The 21,229-nt window shown below is 43.4% G+C and overlaps 1 protein-coding gene across 3 annotated transcripts in view; it reads left to right on the plus strand.

Annotated features, from left to right (window-relative positions):
- The first annotated feature begins 3,077 nt into the window (after window positions 1-3,077).
- LOC135479448 (uncharacterized) overlaps window positions 3,078-21,229 on the plus strand; it is a 33,521-nt gene continuing 15,369 nt past the window's right edge. For all 3 annotated transcript variants that reach the window (XR_010445853.1, XM_064759275.1, XM_064759276.1), the window contains exon 1: window positions 3,078-3,252. Coding sequence is in view for 2 of the 3 variants with exons in the window: in XM_064759275.1 (XP_064615345.1) it covers window positions 3,177-3,252 (76 nt within the window). In the remaining variant the exon portion in view is untranslated. The remainder of the gene's footprint in view (window positions 3,253-21,229) is intronic.

Here is a 21,229-nt window from a genome sequence, read left to right on the forward strand (position 1 = left end):
AACTCTTCTTGACTATGCTAATCTAGTGTGCACTTCTACTAATCTAGTGTGCACTTTTACTAATCTAGTGTGCACTTGTGCTAATCTAGTGTGCACTTCTACTAATCTAGTGTGCACTTCAGTTAATCTAGTGTGTACTTCTGTCAATCTAGTGTGCACTTCTACTAATCTAGTGTACACTTTTACTAATCTAGTGTGCACTCCAGCTAATCAAGTGTGCACTTCTACTAATCTAGTGTGCACTTCTACTAATCTAGTGTGCACTTCAGCTAATCTGGTGTGCACTTCTGCTAATTTAGTGGCACTTCAGCTAATCTAGTGTGCACTTCAGCTAATCTAGTGTGAAATAATAAATATTTCATTTATTTTGCCCTGTATTATGGTGTTCAATTTTATGTGTGGTAGAAACCAGGGTTCTTTGTTTCCAAAGGATTGGAAGAGCTCTTGGAAGCTGAATCGAATGGACAAAGACATTCTGAAAGACGAGAACAAACAGAGAATACTTTACGGCCCCGAAGATGGTCCTGTCAGCGCCGTCAACTGTTTATTTTTACAGAGTAATTGGAGCTAGAAGACAAAAAATCCCGGCCTTCGGACCCCCTCACCCCAGTGCGACGTGATCGGGAGTTACTCGCCTAGATCACAGACCTATTGAACGCTCCTCGGTACAATCATCAGACTCAGTGTGAATTATCTGTCATCGCATTAAATGCAGCTGCAGTATATAGGAATGTGCTTTAAAATCGAAAGATAACTTGTGTGAAAAACGTTATTGTCAGAACACCAACTACTTTGGTGGCCTACTGGTTTGAGCGCCCGCTTGTAAGTCGGGAAGTCTGGGATTAAACCCGGGTCTGGCCTTACCAAAGACTGGAAATAGGACTGGTAGATCGGTATAATGGTACTGGGTGTGGTGTCATGTCTGATGTCTTCGACATAATGCATCAGTGAGGGCAGCACTTTGATGTATTCCGGTGTATTTCTGGCCGGTGATTCCTATTCTGTTTTTTCTTTTTGTCTATGTTTGGAGCTTTTCGAGATATAATAAACAACTTAATTTTAGGATGTTAAAGTTACTTCATTTCAATGGCTTGTAAAAATTGAAAACTATGAGCGCTTGAAGTCTATAATTTGCATAAAATTGCAGTCCAGTGTAAGTTCCTCCCGTTGTATGTGGACATATTTAAGCTACGATTAGCAGTTGTCTGGCTATAAGTGTTTAAATGATACCAATCAATTTCAGAAATAGTAATTTATATTAATCCCATACACCACCTAGACTTCAATTTTATTTATTTATTTATTTATTTATTTGATTGGTGTTTTACGCCGTACTCCTTAGACATTAACCAGACAGCTGAACGTCCCTGAATTGCCTCGATAAAGGTAACATAACTCTAAAATGAAGTATATATCAGATGGGAAACCATTAAAAACTGTCTAGGTAAATAGTTGTATTTTTTTACAATGTTTCTAATCGAGTAAAATTGTGTTTCAAGGGTCAGATTCTCCGGTGGTTTGTTGTGACCAAGAAGGTATCCATTAAGTCACATCTATACTTTTACCTGAAGTAATTCGTTTGTAGGTCAAATTAGCCAGAGCATATATATATATATATATATATATATATATATATATATATATATATATATATATATATATATATATATATATATATATATATATATATATATATATATTTATGCTCTGACTAAACCTCAAAAATGCATATATATATATATATATGCTCTGACTAGACCTCAAAAATGCATATATATATATATATATATATATATATATATATATATATATATATATGCATTTTTTTATGATGAACTGTAGCAGTCTAATGTGTGTTAAGTAGCATAAACCTTGTGTGACGTCACTGGTCCCATTGTGGTCAGAAAAGGCCACTGTAGAATAAAATATTCAAGTGAATTTTAATGAGTTTAACAAATTGTAAAAAAAATTAAACTACTTTTCTGAACAGTTTTTAATAGTCTTTCATCTGATGGATACATCATTTTAGTCTGCCATTAGCCTTTAATACTCCATAGTTTCCCAAAGTGGACTGGGTGTCTTAATGTACTTCCACCGGCACCGCAGTGTTGCTGAATGACTGCTTTTAACATTTCCATGTCAAAGACTGCTCTGTATCAAAGCATAAACTGAAAATCATTCATGCGGATGAACCTGGGAGCCGAAAATTATTATTTTGGACTTGGTAATTATTGTGTATAACATTTATTTAGTCAAAGAAATTTTTTTTTTAAATTTAACAAATTTTAAAGTTTTACAGTCGTTCAAGGATGACACAAAGCCATAGTAGCTATGATTGTAACAAATGTAGGAGTCATGTCTAAACATAGCTGTACCACTCGGCCCGTATATACTGTAGCCTATCCGACTAAAACAAGGCATGCCGTCATCTCGCACTTCGAACTTCGCTTAACCTATACACTATACCTGTGCTGTATGGTTATGCACGGGTCGGCCCCGCCCCCCGAGTCTCTCAAAGCTAAAATACCTTCAGTACCAGCTTGGACATGTGTTTACGAATGGCACTTATAGAGGTTAAAACTATGATAAAGCATGTAGTCACGTGACAGTGTGTCTATGACAGGGGCCGGTAGATCCGTGTCATGTGTTGAAGTTAAATAAGCCACGGTTTTTCTCTGTTCCCGTTTTCTTCTTTTCTTTATTTCCTTATTCAGCTCCACCGGCAGCTGCAGTCATAAAGTGAAGTGTACGATATACAGTTGGAGGAACGTTTTACATGCCGTAGGCCTGTCGGTATCGTAGTACAGACACTACCCGGAATTGCCGCCTTTTAGCTGGTTACGGTAAGGTGCGTGTATAAAAGCTACACGTTGAACTTCGGATTGTTGTCGTTATGTGTGTGTCTGAGAAACGCTGTTTGAAGGCACTATTATGAGACATATCACTCCGGTGCCGAAAGAATCAGTGTCACAGCACAACCGCTGAGGGGTTTCAAGGTTGTCAGGTGGACTGTGACTGACATCGGATACGTGTACCACGTCGAGTCCACCAACAGTGCGTATCACTGTAGCACCTGTAGGGCGTTACAGACCCACTTGTGATACCTATGTTATAGCTGATTACGACGATGGAGTTGTTGTGATCGCCAGCCACACCTGGCCTAATTTACAGCCACCATGATAAGGACAGAGATATGTTGTGGTTTACCTGGGATACTGACAGCTGTGCTCCTGTGTCAATTTCTTGTCTCAGGTAAGTAAATATTACTCTGTTTATATCTAGGCCTCCTTAGCTCCGCTATTAAAATGGCGGAAAATTGTGAAATAAACTGAATTCGAGACACGACAAATTACAATAATAAAAACGTGACAATAATTTTAAGGGATTTTGTGGAATCCCACAATTGACAATTGTACAGTCAAATTTGTGTGTGTTGATATGAAACTTAACCAGTGGATTATTCAGTTAACTGATTAATTAGTTGCAAGTTAAGAACTGGAACTGTGCCAAGCTGATTTGTGATTCCAAGGCGCTTTACACCTGTATTCCTACATGAAAGTGAAATAAACCACAAATGAAGTAACCTTTCTCAGTCTGAAGTAAAATATAACAAAAAGCACGATATAATACTGGTAGTTTATTGATGTAAGATTTAAAGTATTATCCCTGATGTCACGTGACCACAGCAGGGATACAGGCTGTGTGTTACCGCTGTAGTTTTGCTTTTGTTATTTTAATGTGTAAAGTACGGATACATGAATGATTGCTTATTAACAAAAAACTCTCTCTTAGTGTTTTCCTCTGTACCCAGTGAAATATTTCTACAATATTCATTCAACCGTCCTTCAGTCAGGCAATCAATCAGTTTATTAATCAATCAATCAATCAATCAATCAACCACTCATCCATCCATTCGTCCGTCTGTCCACCCTTCCAGTTAAACATCCGACCATCGAACCATCAGTCAGTCAACCACTCATCCATCCATTCGTCCGTCTGTCCACCCGTCCAATCAAACATCGGACCATCGAACCATCAGCCAGTCAACCTCTGACCCATCCTTTCGTCCCTCTGTCCACTCGTCCAATCAAACATCCACCCATCCAACCATCAATCAATCAACCACTCATCCATCTATTCGTCCGTCTGTCCACCCATCCAATCAACAGCCGACCATCCAACTACCAATCAATCAATTAACCAACCACTCATCCATCCATTCGTCCGTCTGTCCACCCGTCCAATCAAACATCCGACCATCCAACCATCAGTCAGTCAACCACTCACCCATCCATTCGTCCGTCTGTCCATCCGTCCAGTCAAACATCCGACCATCAACCAGTCAACAACTCATCCATCAATTCGTCTGTCTGTCCACCCGTCCAATCAAACATCCGACCATCTAACCATCAATCAATCAATCAGTCAACAACTCATCCGTCCATTCGTCCGTCTGTCCCCCGTTTAATCACACATCCGACCATCCAACCATAAACTATTCAACCAATCAATCAATCAATTCATCCGTGCATACATCCATATATCTGTCAACAGTTTCATCAACCCATAAATTTACCATACCGCCGGATTTGGTCACTTCATGTAAATTTATGCCTAAAACAATACATTGATACATTAATGCAAATCTTAAGTTATATTCATTTATTGCGAGTGAACTTTGTACGCCTCCCCTTAAATGTAACACTAACAGCGGCAAGCAGATAAATTTCATGATTTATCAAACACTTCACCTATAGAACGTTGACCGTGGTATATGTCATAGTCTATGTCAGATAATACAACTGACAAAACAGTCCGTCTTACACACAGATGACCGCTTCGGTGTCCTGATGGTTAGAGCGTCTGCCGCGAAGTCGGGAGGCCAGGGATCAAACTCCGGTCGGTCACACCAAAGACTTTAAAAGTTAGACTTGTTGCTGTCTCGCCTGGCGCTCATGATCAGCAAGAAAACAGGACTGGTTCAACCGGTGTCAGTATAATGGGACTGCCTGGGGTGTCATGTCTGGTGTCATCGGTATGATGCTCCTGTGGCGGCAGCACTTTGGCGGCATGAACTCGCCTTGCCACAAGAAGCGCAGAATATTTACGCACAGCTAATGTCTCCTCGTCATCATATGACTGAAAAAAATGTTATGTATGAAGGAAAATCCCAAGCACGCAGACAGACAGACAGACAGACAGACAGACAGACAGACAGACAGACAGGCAGGCTGATAAATGTGTTAATAATCTGCGACTCGGTATACATGTAACAATATTAGTCGCATGTCTGACTAAAGTCATGACTGACAGAGTCGTTGAGAAGAGTCTGTTGATTAGACTACAACATTTATGTACAAATGACACGTGACTACTAGCAAATGTATCAGAGCCTACCTACATATAACATAACCCTCAGAAGCCTTCGGATCTTCATTTCACAACCTGTAAAGCAGCACATGGGTACATGGAACCTAAACTAACAACAGACATGTACCTTTCTGTATATCTCTCTACGCACCCGATCAGCAGTTTTCCTAATTTCTCTCCAAGCTTCACATAAGCAATATTTTAATATTTCTAAAGGCTTATGTTATGTGTAATATACGCCTTACTATTTATTGAATTATACAATATCACACAAAATTTACAGAGCTCTAGAAGGACAGTTAAAGTGCGGATATCGATTTTTTTGCCCTTTTGAGAGTTTAATTTGCATAATTAATGACAAGGTTTAGTTTATTAGTTTCTATAATAGCCTATATTATATGTTTTAACACCTTGTGTTGACAAAAAAATCTGAGAGAAGGAAGTGTGCCTTTATACGCCTACGAATTTCCACAAACTTGTGCTTCCTGTTGCTATAAATGTTCATTTTTAACTTAAATTCTGGAATAAGTATCTTCCATTTTTAAGAAGTGATGTTAATTTCCGTTTCATACGTGAGAAGGCCTGCCAGTAACCTGCCGACGGCCGTGGGTTTTCCTCTGTCTGTCGGGTTTCCTCCTATCGTCGTATAAATGAAATGTTCTTTAGTCTTGCGTTAAATAAATAAATGAACACGAAAACCCGATGGATTCATTGATTCAGTTATGACTTATCTATTTACGACGCGTTTATTTATTTATTTGTTGCTTACAGCCATACACAATACCTTTTCTACTTATACGATAGTGGTCAGCTGTATATGGATAGAGGACACCTTTGTGTACGGCGGGAAAACACCCACCTTTGGCAAGTTTCTGACGTACATTCCTATAGATGTGGTGTACATGCACATACATGTATATGTAGACCATTTTAGTGGAAGACAAGTGGTTTATAAATGACCTGTGATCACCATTCATATAATATTTAACCCATTCATTTTTGTTCAAGACAGTTTTTTAAAAAGTTAGCGAAAGTATTTTAAAGGTCCATGCAGTTTTCAGTGATGTGTTTGTTGATGGCATAGTTCTTTTTGATGTTGATTTGTCTGGTACGGAAACAGCACGTTATAAGTGCGGTATGTGGCCCCTGGTGCTCTAAATACCGCTGTGGTGTTGAACTGCACGGAATATGGGGATCGGGAGCCGTTATTTAGGCTACGTTTATAGTGTCCACCCGTAAGGGTTATTATTAGCATATGTAAATCTGCCACAAGCTTTTCAGGTAGATACAACAACTCTAAACAGTCGGTTGCAGTATCAAGACAAACCTGTACGTGTTTGTAGCGTTTGTTAGTAGTTGTGGGCTATATATTACCTGGTATTAAATCATTCACTGTTGGATTCACAGTCCTATATACACTGAAAAGAAACTATATATATATATATATATATATATATATATATATATATATATATATATATATATATATATATATATTAACGTTTGTGAATTTATTTGTGTTTCGTGTAAATTGAGAAACAGATAAACCCAGTTATTCCAGAATCTCCAAGTTTTGTGTATTGAGTTATACGGACTTACAATTGTCACAAGATAGACGTTAAGAGCTCCGTCTAGAAACATGTAGGCCTACACATAGACATACACTGAAAAGAAGCTATATATATTAACGTTTTCGAATTTATTTATTTTTTACAGTCATGAACATGTAGGCTTATTTATTTTTTTTTATTTATTTCTTTGATTGGTGTTTTACACTATGCCTCACTTACATGACGGTGGTCAGCATTATGGTGGGATTGAACCAGGCAGACCCAGGAGGAATCCAACGACCATCCGTAGGTTGCTGGAAGATGAAGCCGGAGATGAATTCATTATGAGCTGGACTAGAACTCACAGCCACCGCACTGGTAAAAGGCTCCTGGGTCGTTAGCGCCTCTACATGCAGGCCCCAATGTAGACTTACAAAAATGGCTATAATATAACAGATAGCTATGTGTGCTATTTTTAAAAACACCACAGATGTATTCAAACATGTAAAAACACGGTTATAGTCGGATGGTCGGATGTTATAATAACAGACACGTGTATTTATAACTAGAAACATCAGCTAATGTACTCGAATTATTGAGATAAGTGTATAATACTAGATACATGTAGGCCTCGTTATTTGTAGAATAACCAACAGATGTACAGACATTTAGATTTACAACCACACTTCTGTAACACTAGATTCATGTAGGCCTCGTTATTTGTAGAATAACCAACAGATGTACAAACATTTAGATTTACAACCACACTTCTGTAATACTAGATACATGTAGGCCTCGTTATTTGTAGAATAACCAAAAGATGTACAAACATTTAGATTTACAACCACACTTCTGTAATACTAGATTCATGTAGGCCTCGTTATTTATAGAATAACCAACAGATATACAAACATTTACATTTAGAACCACACTTCTGTAACACTAGATACATGTAGGCCTCGTTATTTGTAGAATAACCAACAGATGTACAGACATTTAGATTTACAACCACACTTCTGTAACACTAGATACATGTAGGCCTCGTTATTTGTAGAATAACCAACAGATGTACAAACATTTAGATTCAGAACCACACTTCTGTAATACTAGATTCATGTAGGCCTCGTTATTTGTACAGATGTACAAACATTTAGATTTAGAACCACACTTCAGTAACACTAGATACATGTAGGCCTCGTTATTTGTAGAATAACCAACAGATGTACAAACATTTAGATTTAGAACCACACTTCAGTAACACTAGATACATGTAGGCCTCGTTATTTGCAGAATAACCAACAGATGTACAAACATTTAGATTTAGAACCACACTTCTGTAATACTAGATACATGTAGGCCTCGTTATTTGTAGAATAACCAACAGATGTACAAACATTTAGATTTAGAACCACACTTCTGTAATACTAGATACATGTAGGCCTCGTTATTTGTAGATTAACCAACAGATGTACAAACATTTAGATTTACAACCACACTTCTGTAATACTAGATACATGTAGGCCTCGTTATTTGTAGATTAACCAACAGATGTACAAACATTTAGATTAGAACCACACTTCTGTAATACTCGATACATGTAGGCCTCGTTATTTGCAGAATAACCAACAGATGTACAAACATTTAGATTTACAACCACACTTCTGTAACACTAGATACATGTAGGCCTCGTTATTTATAGAATAACCAACAGATATACAAACATTTAGATTTAAAACCAAACGCCTGTAACACTAGATTCATGTAGGCCTCGTTTTTTGCAGAATAACCAACAGATGTACAAACACTTAGATTTAGAACCACACTTCTGTAATACTAGATTCATGTAGGCCTCGTTATTTGTAGAATAACCAACAGATGTACAAACATTTAGATTTACAACCACACTTCTGTAATACTAGATACATGTAGGCCTCGTTATTTGTAGATTAACCAACAGATGTACAAACATTTAGATTAGAACCACACTTCTGTAATACTAGATACATGTAGGCCTCATTATTTGCAGAATAACCAACAGATGTACAAACATTTAGATTTAGAACCACACTTCTGTAACACTAGATACATGTAGGCCTCATTATTTGCAGAATAACCAACAGATGTACAAACATTTAGATTTACAACCACACTTCTGTAATACTAGATTCATGTAGGCCTCGTTATTTGTAGAATAACCAACAGATATACAAACATTTAGATTTAGAACCAAACGTCTGTAACACTAGATTCATGTAGGCCTCGTTATTTGTAGAATAACCAACAGATGTACAAACATTTAGATCTAGAACCACACTTCTGTAACACTAGATGCATGTAGGCCTCGTTATTTATAGAATAACCAACAGATGTACAAACATTTAGATTTAGAACCACACTTCTGTAATACTAGATGCATGTAGGCCTCGTTATTTGTAGATTAACCAACAGATGTACAGACATTTAGATTTAGAACCACACTTCTGTAATACTAGATACATGTAGGCCTCGTTATTTGTAGATTAACCAACAGATGTACAAACATTTAGATTTAGAACCACACGTCTCTAACACTAGATTCATGTAGGCCTCGTTATTTGTAGAATAACCAACAGATGTGCAAACACTTAGATTTAGAACCACACTTCTGTAATACTAGATTCATGTAGGCCTCGTTATTTGTAGAATAACCAACAGATGTACAAACATTTAGATTTAGAACCACACTTCTGTAATACTAGATTCATGTAGGCCTCGTTATTTGTAGAAACACCAATATATAATGTATGCTGACTAAAAGAAACATTGTTACAACACTAAATACAGGTAGTTATTCCTAGAAACACGAGCTGTTGTTCTCTGACTTGTAGAAAAAAGGATTGTAATACTAGGTATTGTAGTTATTTCTAGAAACACTTTGAACAGTGTTTGTCAACTTATAAAAACACGGTTTTAATGAAAATAAATATACCTGTTTGCAGAAGTATAAATTAATTTATCTTTGCTAGTGGAAGCAGCAACACCTGTTATTACATATACTTCCCTTATAGGTTGTATAAACAATAACGCGAATCTTAGCAGATCAGTTTTTATCAAGGTGCCAACTGTTATCAATTATTTTTGATATGATGCAACTATATTTACTTAGCACTATGACTAGAATATTTCAGCCTATGTCTGGAAGCATTACCAACAGACATATTGGTACTGGCATTTATTGTACCTGTTAGCAAAACCATTTAACAAACGATTCTTTCTGATCTCCTGTATAAAACGCTACGTATAAATACGTAGACTTTTTTCTTTACAACCGGAAAATTCATACTATCCTTCACAACTGAAATAGGTAAGGATGTGAACTATACCTCTCAAGGACACATACTTCCCCAAGCCGCGTGTTTTATCAGAAGACATTGATTATCCACATTTTATCGTTTCTGTTTTGGATGGGCAGGTGAACACATAGGTTATCTCGCTTCAAAAGTCGCATGTTTTTTATGACAGCTTGTATCTGTGATATATAGACAATAACACTATCTGGGTCATGTATATTTGTTTATGTCGGTGAGACAAGAGTTCCTCTCTCTCTGTATATATATATATATATATATATATATATATATATATATATATATATATATATATATATATATATATATATATCGTGTTAGATACGATATGACACACACGTTAGACCCTGTACATGTACATACGCAGTTAGTATGCCTGTAGATCGCCCTTCCCGTTATTGTGACCAGTCTGGATTCTCCTGATTTTCTGAGCAGTCTGTCCTTGTTTTCCTCATGTTATTTTACTCCACAGCGCTCTATAAGTTTGATCATGGATATGTCAGAATGTTTATATCCATTTGTGTCAGCGCCATATAGACCGCCTCGGTGGCCTAGAGATTAGAGCGTCCTCCACGAGGTCTGGAGATCCGGGATCAAACCCGCGGATCGCGTCACATCAAAGAGTTTAATATTGCTACTTGTTGCTGCCTTTCTTGGCGCACAGTACTGATTCGTCAGTGACGGCAGCAAGAAGACAAGAAGGAAGACACAGCATATTTATGCACACCTACTGACTCCTAATCTTCATATGACTGAAAATTGCCAAGTGCGACCAGAAGTCCATTGTCTATAAGTATACAATTTCCCTATATCCCTAGTCTACACGCCACCTTACACTTTTCTTCCATCTCTAACACGTTATGTAACCTATCTGCGCAGCCATGTATTTTTTTGCGCTCTATTGGGCAGAAAATGTATGAGAAATGGCTCATGCATGGTGGGAAAAAAAAATTTTTTTTCAAGCGTTGTTGTGTTGAAAAAAAATTACGACAACGGAGAGTTTTGTAAAAGGGCTACAATGTCTTTGATAATAACTGTTTTAGAGTTGCTTGGAAATGTTAAAAATAGTCAATGGGTTCTTAACTGCATAGCAACAATGATTAGCAAAATCGTATAGTTTTTACGGAGTTCGGTATCAACGTGTGGCCAGTTCTTGTAGGAGCCGTTTATATTAGATTTCCCATGATTCAGTTCAGAATTTCCACCCAAGAGGTTGGCATATTTCTCCACCAGGTGGCTCGAACTTCTACTGATAACGTAACATGTGCAATATGCCGCCGAATCAAGCTACAGAGAAGTTGCATACTTCTGAATAATGGACCTTCTTGATTTATTTATTTACGGTGTTTTACGCCGTACTCAAGAATATTTCACTTATACGACGGCGGCCAGGATTATGGTGGGTGGAAACAGGGCAGAGCCCTGGGGAAATCCAGGACCATCCGTAGGTTGCTGGCAGACTTTTCCACGTACGACCGGAGAGGAAGCCAGCATGAGCTGGACTTGAACTCACAGCGATCGCATTGGTGAGAGACCCCTGGGTCATTACGCTGCGCTAGCGCGCTAACCAACTGAGCCACGGAGGCCCCTAATGAACTTTTGGTCGCACGTAAAACCACAAGCATACATACATACACACGCACGAACGCACGCACACACGCACGCATATGTGTATATATTAGTGAAATATTCTTAAGTATTTGGTGTTAAATAACTATGAAATGAAATAAATAAATAAAGTAAATAAATAAAACAAATTTATGGTGGTAGATACATGTAGTTCCCAGCAAAAAAAAATTGTGACACAAGTTATGTATCTTGTGCGAGCAGTCACTAAAGCTTTATATGTTTTGCAGATGCCGTAGAAGAAAAAACCCAATGAAAAACAGTCCTTTAGAGGCTATCGGGTTATTGTGCTGCGCTGGCGTGTTAATTCCTTGGCCACGAGATCCCCGAGTCTTCTCTAGATATTTTAACCAAGCTTATATATACGAATATAGGTAATGCTAAGTTTCATTTCCTTTGATATAGCTGGGGTAATTTCATTAAAATCAGCTATGAAATCCTAATGTTAGAACTAGAGATCACTATAACCGGCGTTTTCTCTATGTCCGTCTCACGAGCGTGTGTTGTTTCTGGGGGCGAGTGGTTTCTAGCTGAATTGCCAAGCTGGTTAGTCCCATGCCTGAACCCGGAACGTTCAAGTGGGGTGGAGGTGGGGCGATTATACATACGTGTATATATGATAATAGCAAGTATAAGCCTAGTATGTCCTCAAGTTGTTGTCAAAAAAAACAAATTAACACTATTTATATATGATGATAATGCAGGTCTCAGGCTTATTATACCACCTAATTCACCACAGACAAGATTTTATTCTAACAAAACCTAGTAACAAGGAAGAAGTGTATATAAAAACTCACCAATGGCCATAACTGTGTTACCATCGGGTTTACTTAAAAGACACTAGTGACGCCTTCCTGCTTTTTACAATATGACGAAATGAGCACACATACTACTTTTACAAAAAAGTAAACTGTATCAACAAATTATGTATTTTTACAATAAACTTTTCCGCCAGTTTGTGCTTCAAGTATGTTCAGTTTATCAATTTTCTCCATCGTTTGTCTGCTCTATATGACGTTTTGTGTAACGTTCTTAAGATTTCGACTGTAGGTGTATACTGTATACCTACAGTATATATTTGTATTTACACAATATCCTTTATAGCTCTGGGCCCATGTTTATCAAACGTCTTAAGACTTAAGTCAAATCATAGTGAAGAAAAGCCACAATTAAAATATTTCCTTGCGGAAGCTTAAAATTTGTACACTTATTCTATATTGAAGAAAAATGTATACCAACCACAATTTTAGTTCTTTCCTGTTCTGAGTTTGGCTGTTTTAAGCACTTGGAATTTATGACAAACCAGTTAAATTAAATGTTTTATGTTTGTTAAAGGCCCTTGTATGCCACCAATATGTTGTGTCATAATGGTGTCTAATTGTGCTCAACCCGAAGATAAGCATGGTATAAGCATTCGCGTTTCTGTTACATCAACACAATGCTTTTTATGAACAGTTGAAGGTCAAGCGTGATGAGATAGGCTACCCGAGTTTGTATTCGACCTAAAAATTATTACAAAAATTATTACAAAATTTATTACAAGAATTATTATGGATTTGTACGCATGTAAAATTTGAACAACGTGGGTGTCATGCCTAGAATATCGAATGTCTTCCCTCAATCACAGAAAACTGTTAACTGCCTCTCTCTTGCACATTACCAGCCGTGTTTACTATTTGTATATTATTTCTTATATTTTCCTTTGGAAACTGGTGTTTTAAGTTGTTTTAAGTTGTTTTAAGTTGTTTTATCTTGTTTTGGAGATGGATATGCGATTATCGACATGAATGTCCTTCATGGTCTAAGAATGGTATACGAATGCCGAGGAACATCCGTGACTTGCTAGCCCAGCACAACTGTTCGGAAGCTTCTCACCAGTGTGATCGCTGATAGTTCGAGTTCAGCTTCTGTTGGTTTTCTCTTCGGCCGTGTTTGTAGTTGTTCGAGGGCTGTCCCTCGGCTATGTGGCAAGTTACTTACGAACCTACGTGCGACGTTCAGATATACACACCATATATTGGTAGAAGACTATATGGTTTATAACGAACATCAAACAGCGCTAAGGGTTAGATGAGTACCACCGACTGCTTATTGCCACCCGGCCCCACAAACATAGGGTAACGAGAACGGCGTAATGTAGAAATTTCCTGTTCGAGGCCGGTTTGAAAACTGATAAAGTTTTGATTCCTTGAAGACTATCATTATGATGACACTTTGTGGTATCCTGAAGAATTAAATTTTTTATAATTTACAGTACATTAACGTCTAATTCAATGGCATAGTGCTTCATCTGAAGTCATGTGTAGGGAAAACTGGTTTAGTTCCCTGACGAAGTGGGCAGAGGTACAGACTGTGGAGTACATTCAGCTTTCCTCCATCCGTAGAAAAAAACAAACCGACATCGTATAAGTGAACATTTCTAAAGTACAGCGTCATATAAATAATCTCCCTACCAAAGGCGCTGGGCTATCAAGCATGTCGGAGGCACAAGTCAATCAAAGCCTGGACAAGTCGTACTGCAGATACCGTATTCATATTAGTATGACGTCATATTACATCCCAAGGTCAAATTTCACAATAGTCCTGAAAGTTGCAAGCGGTTTCAGTGCTAGTTGCAAATACCTAACTGATTGGAAACGCTTTCTGATGTGTCTCGCGATTTCTTCAAATAAAAATTACGCCCGCATCCACAACTGTCACCGGTAGTTCTGAATTTTATTGGAACACGTATCGCAGTGAGCTATCTCACCGATAAGATCTCATTTTTCCGTAATCTCCATTTCTGAAATATATCACAATCTTTCTTCTTTTGCTATTGCAGAGTCTCGGTATCGCGACAAGAGTTCATTTCAGGCAAGGCAGCAGACTAAACCCAAATCGCCTTATGTCATTAAGTGAATGTATAACTACCTTGGCAAACCGGCGCTGACGGTATGCTCATATGTAACTACCATGGCGGGGGTCTCATGCTAGCCCCAACATGTTGATATTTTTTACGCACCGCTTCGCATAAATAGCCTCGCGTATCGTTGTTTGCACACCGCAAGTACTATGTTGCAACGGGACTATACCTATATTTTTACACGTTCTGTATTTTTTACGCAACGTGCCGCGTCTTATATTCATATCCCACGTACAGGAAGTCCTGTTTAAATCTGAGCTAGACCCCTCGGGCTTGTCATGTGGTCTCAAGTCAGTTTTACATCAGATTGTCTGAAAGAATGTAGGTGAGGGTTATTATGCACGGGTTACTTCCGTGTAGAGAGGCATTCAGTGGCCTTCAAGTTATGTGAATACAAAGTCAAATTCGGCATGTCCCCATCTTTTAACACCTGCGATGAAATTGTAGCAAACACTGCTTTATCTGCACGCTTAATACATGAAGTCGTGTAAGCTGAAAGAAAAAAAAATTAAAAGAATTGAACTGAGAAGAGAAATGAGCACAGCAGCCAATCGTTCATTCATCAGAGTACAATACAATGAATTCTTTGAGGAATGACAAAGCTGTCTCACGGGCTCTGGTTGACCTAGTAGCTGCGAGTTTGAATCCCGCTCTCGCCGGTTCGACCGCGGAATTATGTCAGAAGACTTGTCAGTTGTCCACGGGGCAAGTACAGACATTATAGTCTAGTGTCACAACCGTTTAAAGAATTTAGGAAAACACAAATGTATTTTTAAGTAGGGGGTGAAACGCCAATATCAATGATAGCTGACCTTGAATCACCACTCAGGTCAGGCCAGTGTAGCCTTTGACGCCAAGTCGAAAGTCAAACTGTTAAACACTGTCGTAGGCTGTGCGAACTTAAAATACGACTCTTTCCACGATGAGACGGCCATACCTTAATATTTTTCATGTCCATCATCTTTTCTCAAATATGTAGTTCCAGTTAAGTCACATGGTCAATAATTTTACATTTAAATCGAACGATCAAGCATTTGATTTTTAAATGTGGCATTCAGTTACAGTTTAGATGTCAATCTTATCGTTTGAGACTTATGTTCTTTTTACTTCTTTCATCGTAAATTTCTCTTAAACAAGTCCTTTTTGTGAATTTGTGAACTGTATGAATCAAAACAGATTTTCTTGTCAATGCTTAAGCGCGTGTAAATGTCTACCTCAAGAAAAAATCGTTTGAAGACGTGATCAAGGCGGTCACCAACGCATATCGACTGTTCGAATTTGCCCCAGGAGTTATACTCCAAAATTTGTTAAGTTTAACATCATATTTTATTTTCTAAATGGTGATTATAGAATATAGATTATGGTATTGCAAGATAACATGATGTTATGGACAACACGTTATGTACTCTGTTGTACCAACAGACGCATGCTCTGTGGAAATAACAGAATAAATATGATATATAAAACATTATCTATTGTACATGTCATCACTCTTAAAACATAATGTTCTCTCATTTTTTGTTAATGTTTTAGAGCGTAGGTAGAAACGTGCATCGAAGTTTTGATACGATATTTCTTATAGTCTTAATCTTCCTTGGCGGACCCCTCTTATACATCGTCGGTGTTTTTTGTCTCTCCCACATTGGCCGAGGTGAATGGTTGTTATCGTCTTCCATACAATTATGTCGGGCACCTTGTTGCGATGAGGTCAGTTAGCCTCACACTGTACGCATGCGCGGTCATGGGTTGATCGACGTAACCCAATTTTATCCTGCACAAACTCACGAAACCCGCCCCAAGGATTTTTCTTACATTTTTTTTTTGTGTGTGTTTAACAAACGTGAATATCCGTGCATGTGTGTAACGAATGTACTTGTATGGTAGCACGATCGGAATACGAAAACCACTCATTATTGTAATTCGGATGGCTAGAATCCCGATTATGAATTTATACATTTACATACAGCTTAATTTTACCGACAATTTGTCTCCGGCTTTTATCATGCGGTGAAAACCTCATAAAAGTATGGTTACCCTAATCTTTCGTCTCTTCAACCAAAGACAGATATTGTGAAAAATCCGGCTTTATAAAATGCAAAACGAAAAATGCAATTGCGACTCAGGTCCAACGAGATTCATCATGTTTTCCTCTGATTATACATGATCCCTACGTTACCACGGGATCTGTGTAGTTCCCACCACACCCCACGCCCCACCCCACCCCAACCCCTACGTTACCACGGGATCTGTGTAGGTCCCACCACACCCCACGCCCCACCCCACCCCAACCCCTACGTTACCACGGGATCTGTGTAGGTCCCACCACACCCCACGCCCCACCCCACCCCACCCCAACCCCTACGTTACCACGGGATCTGTGTAGGTCCCACCACACCCCACGCCCCACCCCACCCCACCCCAACCCCTACGTTACCACGGGATCTGTGTAGGTCCCACCACACCCCACGCCCCACCCCATCCCAACCCCTACGTTACCACGGGATCTGTGTAGGTCCCACCACACCCCACGCCCCACCCCACCCCAACCCCTACGTTACCACGGGATCTGTGTAGGTCCCACCACACCCCACGCCCCACCCCACCCCAACCCCACACCACCATACCCCACGAGCCACCCCACCCCAAACCCTACGTTACCACGGGATCTGTGTAGGTCCCACCACACCCCACGCCCCACCCCACGCCCCACCCCACCCCACCCCCACCCCAACCCCTACGTTACCACGGGATCTGTGTAGGTCCCACCACACCCCACGCCCCACCCCACCCCAACCCCTACGTTACCACGGGATCTGTGTAGGTCCCACCACACCCCACGCCCCACCCCACCCCAACCCCTACGTTACCACGGGATCTGTGTAGGTCCCACCACACCCCACGCCCCACCCCACCCCACCCCAACCCCTACGTTACCACGGGATCTGTGTAGGTCCCACCACACCCCACACCCCACCCCACCCCAACCCCTACGTTACCACGGGATCTGTGTAGATCCCACCACACCCCACGCCCCACCCCACCCCAACCCCTACGTTACCACGGGATCTGTGTAGGTCCCACCACACCCCACGCCCCACCCCACCCCAACCCCTACGTTACCACGGGATCTGTGTAGGTCCCACCACACCCCACGCCCCACCCCACCCCAACCCCTACGTTACCACGGGATCTGTGTAGGTCCCACCACACCCCACGCCCCACCCCACCCCAACCCCTACGTTACCACAGGATCTGTGTAGGTCCCACCACACCCCACGCCCCACCACACCCCAACCCCTACGTTACCACCGGATCTGTGTAGGTCCCACCACACCCCACGCCCCACCCCACCCCAACCCCTACGTTACCACGGGATCTGTGTAGGTCCCACCACACCCCACGCCCCACCCCACCCCAACCCCTACGTTACCACCGGATCTGTGTAGGTCCCACCACACCCCACGCCCCACCCCACCCCAACCCCTACGTTACCACTGGATCTGTGTAGGTCCCACCACACCCCACGCCCCACCCCACCCCAACCCCTACGTTACCACCGGATCTGTGTAGATCCCACCACACCCCACGCCCCACCCCACCCCAACCCCTACGTTACCACGGGATCTGTGTAGGTCCCACCACACCCCACGCCCCACCCCACCCCAACCCCTACGTTACCACGGGATCTGTGTAGGTCCCACCACACCCCACGCCCCACCCCACCCCAACCCCTACGTTACCACGGGATCTGTGTAAGTCCCACCACACCCCACGCCCCACCCCACCCCAACCCCTACGTTACCACGGGATCTGTGTAGGTCCCACCACACGCCACGCCCCACCCCACCCCAACCCCTACGTTACCACGGGATCTGTGTAGGTCCCACCACACGCCACGCCCCACCCCACCCCAACCCCTACGTTACCACGGGATCTGTGTAAGTCCCAGCACACCCCACGCCCCACCCCACCCCAACCCCTACGTTACCACTGGATCTGTGTAGGTCCCACCACACCCCACGCCCCACCCCACCCCAACCCCTACGTTACCACGGGATCTGTGTAGGTCCCACCACACCCCACGCCCCACCCCACCCCACCCCAACCCCTACGTTACCACGGGATCTGTGTAGGTCCCACCACACCCCACACCCCACCCCACCCCAACCCCTACGTTACCACGGGATCTGTGTAGATCCCACCACACCCCACGCCCCACCCCCACCCCCAACCCCTACGTTACCACGGGATCTGTGTAGGTCCCACCACACCCCACGCCCCACCCCACCCCAACCCCTACGTTACCACAGGATCTGTGTAGGTCCCACCACACCCCACGCCCCACCACACCCCAACCCCTACGTTACCACCGGATCTGTGTAGGTCCCACCACACCCCACGCCCCACCCCACCCCAACCCCTACGTTACCACGGGATCTGTGTAGGTCCCACCACACCCCACGCCCCACCCCACCCCAACCCCTACGTTACCACCGGATCTGTGTAGGTCCCACCACACCCCACGCCCCACCCCACCCCAACCCCTACGTTACCACTGGATCTGTGTAGGTCCCACCACACCCCACGCCCCACCCCACCCCAACCCCTACGTTACCACCGGATCTGTGTAGATCCCACCACACCCCACGCCCCACCCCACCCCAACCCCTACGTTACCACGGGATCTGTGTAGGTCCCACCACACCCCACGCCCCACCCCACCCCAACCCCTACGTTACCACGGGATCTGTGTAGGTCCCACCACACCCCACGCCCCACCCCACCCCAACCCCTACGTTACCACGGGATCTGTGTAAGTCCCACCACACCCCACGCCCCACCCCACCCCAACCCCTACGTTACCACGGGATCTGTGTAGGTCCCACCACACGCCACGCCCCACCCCACCCCAACCCCTACGTTACCACGGGATCTGTGTAGGTCCCACCACACGCCACGCCCCACCCCACCCCAACCCCTACGTTACCACGGGATCTGTGTAAGTCCCACCACACCCCACGCCCCACCCCACCCCAACCCCTACGTTACCACGGGATCTGTGTAGGTCCCACCACACCCCACGCCCCACCCCACCCCAACCCCTACGTTACCACGGGATCTGTGTAGGTCCCACCACACCCCACGCCCCACCCCACCCCAACCCCTACGTTACCACGGGATCTTTGTAGGTCCCACCACACGCCACGCCCCACCCCAACCCCTACGTTACCACGGGATCTGTGTAGGTCCCAGCACACCCCACGCCCCACCCCACCCCAACCCCTACGTTACCACTGGATCTGTGTAGGTCCCACCACACCCCACGCCCCACCCCACCCCAACCCCTACGTTACCACGGGATCTGTGTAGGTCCCACCACACGCCACGACCCACCCCACCCCAACCCCTACGTTACCACGGGATCTGTGTAGGTCCCACCACACCCCACGCCCCACCCCACCCCAACCCCTACGTTACCACGGGATCTGTGTAGGTCCCACCACACGCCACGCCCCACCCCACCCCAACCCCTACGTTACCACGGGATCTGTGTAGGTCCCACCACACCCCACGCCCCACCCCACCCCAACCCCTACGTTACCACGGGATCTGTGTAGGTCCCACCACACCCCACGCCCCACCCCAACCCCTACGTTACCACGGGATCTGTGTAGGTCCCACCACACCCCACGCCCCACCCCACCCCAACCCCTACGTTACCACGGGATCTGTGTAGGTCCCACCACACCCCACGCCCCACCCCATCCCAACCCCTACGTTACCACGGGATCTGTGTAGGTCCCACCACACCCCACGCCCCACCCCACCCCAACCCCTACGTTACCACGGGATCTGTGTAGGTCCCACCACACCCCACGCCCCACCCCACCCCAACCCCTACGTTACCACGGGATCTGTGTAGGTCCCACCACACCCCACGGCCCACCACACCCCAACCCCTACGTTACCACGGGATCTGTGTAGGTCCCACCACACCCCACGCCCCACCCCACCCCAACCCCTACGTTACCACTGGATCTGTGTAGGTCCCACCACACGCCACGCCCCACCCCACCCCAACCCCTACGTTACCACGGGATCTGTGTAGGTCCCACCACACCCTACGCCCCACCCCACCCCAACCCATACGTTACCACGGGATCTGTGTAGGTCCCACCACACCCCACGCCCCACCCCACCCCAACCCCTACGTTACCACGGGATCTGTGTAGGTCCCACCACACCCCACGCCCCTCCCCACCCCAACCCCTACGTTACCACGGGATCTGTGTAGGTCCCACCACACCCCACGGCCCACCACACCCCAACCCCTACGTTACCACGGGATCTGTGTAGGTCCCACCACACCCCACGCCCCACCCCACCCCAACCCCTACGTTACCACTGGATCTGTGTAGGTCCCACCACACGCC

This window comes from Liolophura sinensis, chromosome 12, assembly GCF_032854445.1.
Source record: "Liolophura sinensis isolate JHLJ2023 chromosome 12, CUHK_Ljap_v2, whole genome shotgun sequence".
NCBI lineage: Eukaryota > Metazoa > Mollusca > Polyplacophora > Chitonida > Chitonidae > Liolophura > Liolophura sinensis.